The sequence below is a fragment of the Nelusetta ayraudi genome, unplaced genomic scaffold (genome assembly GCF_046127955.1).
Source record: "Nelusetta ayraudi isolate G7.1 ecotype Tasmania unplaced genomic scaffold, CSIRO-AGI_Nayr_v1 ptg000048l, whole genome shotgun sequence".
NCBI classification, from domain to species: Eukaryota; Metazoa; Chordata; class Actinopteri; order Tetraodontiformes; family Monacanthidae; genus Nelusetta; species Nelusetta ayraudi.
In genome coordinates this window covers 16,737,610-16,743,182 of record NW_027466098.1, presented here as the reverse complement: position 1 = coordinate 16,743,182, position 5,573 = coordinate 16,737,610, and the positions used below count along the sequence as shown (strand labels likewise).

The window sequence follows — 5,573 nt, the reverse complement described above, 5'->3', positions numbered from 1 at the left end:
ATGAATCTCTGGCACAAAGCTCCCTTTCACTGCCGGGCAAAGAATAGAGGCTATTTAGACCCTGTAGGGCTTTATGTCAAAGGCAGCCCATAATAGTTGTCAGGCCGGGGCAGATATTCCCACTGGCCTGGGAATGCGGCAGAAATCAACTTTTGCCATGAGCAGATTAAGACACAAGCGAGCAGTCGGGAAGATTCTCCCCCGAAACTCTGGCATCTGTTTGGCGGGGAAGATTTTCTCACAGAACGGCGAGCCCTTGATTCCCTGCAAACGGTGCAGCTTCCACCCGAGCGTCGTGGTTGGTTGACTACGGGACGATTTATGGACTGATTCAGGCAGGAAACATTAAATGGAATGAGAAATGCAAAGTCGTTTAGAGTTTTTTTTTTTTTTTTTTTTTTTTTTTTAAGGGGTTGCTTCCTAAGTGATGCTGATTCATTACGGTTGCTTTTTTTTAAATTTTATTGCGCCTCCTTCTTCATTTTTCTTACACACAAAGTTTGTGTGCAACAGAACAAGAAGTTTTAGCAAAGATTTGCATGTAGAACATTTCTGCCCGGCCTAATAAGCCCCCCCCACGCTGTCCGCTAGGGATTTCCGAGGCTTTTCTTCTCCTTGTTACAGTAATATCCTCCAGTTTCACCAGTGTGTTTTTTGCTCCGGAGGGCACGGCAACAGTTAAACTGGAGGGGAGAGTTATATTGTCCGCGACCCAGCGGGGGTATTTCAGACAAATCCCCCTTTAGATGCAGGTGGTCGGCCACAAGGAAAGAGTTAAGTCCCTCTGAGTCTTCGCCCCTCCCCTTTGATGTTCTGACATCATTAGACCCGCCCCCTGAAAGATCTCCTTGCTTTTCTCAGGGGCGGCCACTTCTACTCTGGAATGTTTGTCCGGCGGCAACTCGTTGAGCAGCATCAGGACCAAGACGGAGAAGCAAAAACCGACGACATGCGCTGAAGGAAACATCAGGGTCGGGGGTTCACAGCGGGTGTAGCTGCTGCTGCTGTTGCTGCTGCTGCTGCTGCCGCTGCTGCTGTTGCTGCTGTGCTCATCCAGAGTGATGGCCGTTCAGACTGCAATCATGAACCCCCAGTTCATGAACTTCTGCTTCCCCGACACGGTGATGGAGTACGACGTGGAGAAAAGCCTGGACGGGAGCCTCCTGGGCGAGGCGGACAACGACGAGGACTACAGGGAGACCACCAGGGACCTGTTGAGCTTCATCGACTCGGCCTCCAGCAACATCAAGCTGGCCCTGGACAAGCCGGTCAAGTCCAAGAGGAAAGTCAACCACCGGAAGTATCTGCAGAAGCAGATCAAAAGGTGCACTGGGATTATAGCGCCGGGCAACGCAGCGGAGGCCCCCGCCAAGAGGCAGGGCTCCCCCACGGCTCAGCCCGGCCCGCTGCAGGGCAAAACCCCGTCCAAGCGGGACGGCGTCCAGGCCAACCTCCAGAGCAAGAGCCTGGCGGCCCTCTTCAACCCCGTGAAGGATGCCAAGGGCGAGAAGGCCAAGAAGCCGCCGCTGAGGCACCGCAACCTGCCGCCGTCCTTTTTCACCGAGCCGCTCAGCTGCTCCAAAGTCAGCTCCACATCCGGGATGAGCCTGAAGGACCTGGAGCGGGGCAACCCGGAGGCCGCTGAGTTCTTTGAGCTACTGGGGCCCGACTACAGCAACATGGTGGGCGAGCAGGACCTCTACCAGGGCTCCGCACCCCCGCGGGTCCCGCCGGATGCCGGAGGCCTGGAGCCGACCTGCTACGACGGCCACCATGTGGTGGGAGGCCTGCTCTACTCGGAACCCTGGACTAGCTGCTCGGGAGCCTCCAAGAAACTGGGCGGCAGCCTCCGAGCGGGCCCGGCCCAGAACACTCAGCTCTACTGCCCCCCAGAGGCCGGAGGGCTGGTGGACGAGCACACACTGTGCACTTTGGCCTTCCCCAACCTCTTCTCAGACTGCCCCACTCCTCAGGTCACATACGATTTGAACGGTGGCTATAACAGAGCGAGTTATTCATCTCTATGAGAAGCTGATCATTCAGTCCTTTGAGGTGCTGGTAAAAGAAAAAGGAGAGGACAAAAAGAACAGAGAATTTTAACACTAGTTTATGAGTGCGTGTCTGTGATATATTTGATTATCTATTGTCATGTTGCAACCAACATTCAGTACTTTCTGATGCCACGCCCCGCATCCCATCAGAAAACAAGTCATTCAAAATGTTTTCTATTAAAAAGCAGATCCAAAGGTTTTTTTTTTCCACAAGTAGCGAGAAGGTTTAACATTCCAGTTGTGTTTCGCTTCCACTGAAAGACTCTCAGAAGTGGTTTCCCCCTTTATTGTATGAGTTTAAGCACTGTATATATTATTGTTTAACTTTTTGAAAGAAGACGGTTAAATTCCATTGTTTCCACATTTCCAAATCTAAGTTGCAGACAACATTTAATTTACTAAATACACTTCTACGCTATGAAACTACCATTTGACAAGACATGCTGCAATCACTGGGCAAGGCACTTTTTCCTTTCCTGCTAAACAGTGCGAGGGACTGATGGGGGAAATTTGCTCAAATGAGGTTTGCAACAGTGCGCTATGCTTTGCTCATTTGACATCATTTTGAAGCTCAGAGATGATTCAGCAGCGCAGCCGTTTGGTTGGAAAAGCCTTTATTGTATCAAGAGAAATGAGAGAAGACAAAATAAAGCTGGTCTTTATTACTGTGACAACTGTTTTTGTGCTCCTTGGTAATGACGAATGTCGGGCTGTGATCACACGAGTCAGAGACGCTGCACGACAACAACACGTCATGTTGCAGAAAAATGAGAGATTCTTCAGAGAAAAAAATTTCAGTTCTTTCCCACAACCTCCTGAATAATCTGTATAATTAAAAACAAACAAAAAACAGCTGCATGCTCAGCACGTTGTGCAACTTACTCAGCTATTTAAGAAGACGTTTAATGTACCATTAAACTAAAACGTAACAAACAACAATGGGAAATTACCTTGACAACAGTGTTTTCAGACAGATGTCATAATGAAGTCACAAAGTCTCCATAATTTTACATTTTAAAGGTGACAGTGTGAAATGTAGTGCCCTCTAATGGTAAAAAAAACAAAAAACAAAACAAAACAAACAAACCATAAAAATTAATAATAATGATGTTGAATCTCCGTTTTCAGACTAAACACATTGAATCAGTTCCCCCTCTGTGTCTAAAAACAAACAAATGAAAACGTTCATTCCTTTTCATGCCAATAGATTTCTTTAAATGTCAAACCCTGGGCTTTTAGAAACAATGCTAACTGCACGCCGTAACTGCTAGCATTATTTCTTCTTTTTTTAAGCACTTGTGTTGAAATGATTCCTTTAATTAAAAAAAAGTAAATTAAGAAAGCTCAACTGAATACATCAATGCATGAGATTTAATAACTTCCAAATAAGAAATCCTCCTCTATTCCTCCAGGATTTAAACTCGCTATGTATAAAATTGTGGCGCTGGATATCCTTTTATTCTCTTGTATGTAACTTCCTTCGGTAGGTTTGCAGTTAAACTCTCAGCAGCTGCTTGCTCCCTCTGTTGGCCTTTCGAGGTTATTTCCCTGACTCGGGGATGGAGCTCAGTCCTGCAAGTGAGAAGTAATTGCACAACGATAAACAATTAAAAATAAACACAAATAACAATTAAAAATAACAATGAAAAATTCGAGTCCCCCCCCCACCATTTGTAAAAACAGTCATTCAAAGTATTTGGTTGGTCCGAAAGGGCTCAAGCTACTTTATATTTCTACACCCTGCATGCAATTGCTTAAAAGGACACTAGATGGCAGTAATATTCCACTGAAAACCTCACATCTGCCACTCCCCTCCAGATAGAGCTGCACTACCGCACTCTGATGTATGAGATTATGTTTGAAATCACAGCCGTGCGTGATAAATCCCATAAAAAAACAACAACACACAAATCTGTCCTGAATTCAGCAAATCAGGTTGGAGGAAGGGATTATTAGGCGTTTCTGCTGCCATTAATGCTTGTAAACTGTGACATATTCTTAATAAATTTTTTTATTGTTCCCAGAGTTGGATTAGATGGATTGTGACTCCCTTGTTCTGTCGTACGTACGCTTAACCTGAAGGCCAGTGCTGTCAGCATGGACACTCCCCTGCCACTCTGCACAATAAATAAAACATATTGTTCTTCTCACCTCCTCCAGCTGCCGTCTTTGTTCGCAGATTGGTCAACAACACTACGTCATACACAGCGCCGAACAAGATCTGGCTGAGCAAACTAGTCACACACACACACACACACACACACACACACACACACACTGGAGGCATATGGATTTTCTGTCCTCGAGTTGACACCAGCTGATACATTCAGATTAGGCCCCAGTGACGGAGCCACAACAGTATCCTGCTTCGATTTATGCCACTGCAGAGATGCAATGTTTGTCCAAGTGATTATAAAAGATCAGTGCTGGCACGGTTCTGAATAACAAGAGCCAGATATCTAGGTAAACTAGATAATACGCAGCAGACTCTCCCTGGCATGCCATGCGGCGTAGGCAGTTTGGTCTCACGCAGGCGATTCAGAGTGGATGTTGCGGCAAGTGAAGTAAAATTGGGAACCTTCCTTATTTTTACGAGTGCGCCAGTAAAAATCAAAAGAGGTCGTAAAAATTCTGATGGCTGTGAAGATACGAGCAAAACAACAGCAACAACAGAAAACAACCATGCATAATTTTGGTTCATTTTTATCTTTATTTTTATTACATTTTAGATCTGTTTACTTCATTTCCAGCCCCTCCAACTGAGCTCTCAGCGCCCGCCCTTGTGTTTCTCCAACCCCACAGGTCCAGGCTCAACACTGGCTGACATTGAAGATGGAATTCGGTTTTATTTATTTATTTATTTATTTTTAGCATTAGTTCTATGGAGGGAAAACACTTAAAGGAAAGAAGTGAAAATCACACACAGGCATTTAAATCAAAGCAAGATGCAAACTGTGTTGCGTGAATTCAGCCTGTGCACAGCAGCTTTCTCTAAATTGTCAGCAGTGCGTCACCACAATCGTATGTAGTCCTGGCACTTGGTAAACCTAAATATTTAATGAATTCTTTCATTCTCATCAAACCACAACACCCAGCAGTTTGAATGTTTTACTAATCGGCTCTGACGATGCGAATCACAGACCAAGGATTTTCTGACCAGTAGAAAGAGGTGTCACTACAAAACACCTGTGTGTGCAGCTGCATAGGTGAATTGATTAATTGGTGGCAGCTGAGAGGCTCCTGATTAGGTTTGAAAAGGCACAATTCAAAGGCGTGGCCCTTAACGAGCAAGTATGGTGAGAAGTCAGCTGTGTGTAATGGTCCCCAGAAGGCTGTCATCAACACCATGAAGGGAACCTGCTGTCTGATGACCTCTCTCAGAAAGATAATCAGCCAGCCAAAAAAAAAAAAAAAAAAAAAAACTCAAGACAAAACTGAAGTGTCACTTACAGATATTGAAAGAATTTCTTCTTCTTTTTTTTTTAAACAAACAAAGAAAAAGAGGATATCGGACAACCTGAA

The 5,573-nt window shown here is 45.3% G+C and overlaps 1 protein-coding gene across 1 annotated transcript; it reads left to right on the top strand.

Moving 5' to 3' along the window:
- The first annotated feature begins 483 nt into the window (after positions 1–483).
- On the top strand, positions 484–2,076 carry fam181b (family with sequence similarity 181 member B). Its single transcript, XM_076036727.1, has one exon. The coding sequence runs from the start codon at positions 1,062–1,064 to the stop codon at positions 2,025–2,027; it is 966 nt and encodes a 321-aa protein (XP_075892842.1). The 5' UTR covers positions 484–1,061; the 3' UTR covers positions 2,028–2,076.
- Positions 2,077–5,573: the final 3,497 nt, after the last annotated feature.

What these genes read in the sequence shown, in the direction of transcription:
- fam181b (XM_076036727.1), top strand. Translation starts at nt 1,062, where the DNA reads ATGGCCGTTCAGACTGCAATCATGAACCCCCAGTTCATGAACTTCTGC.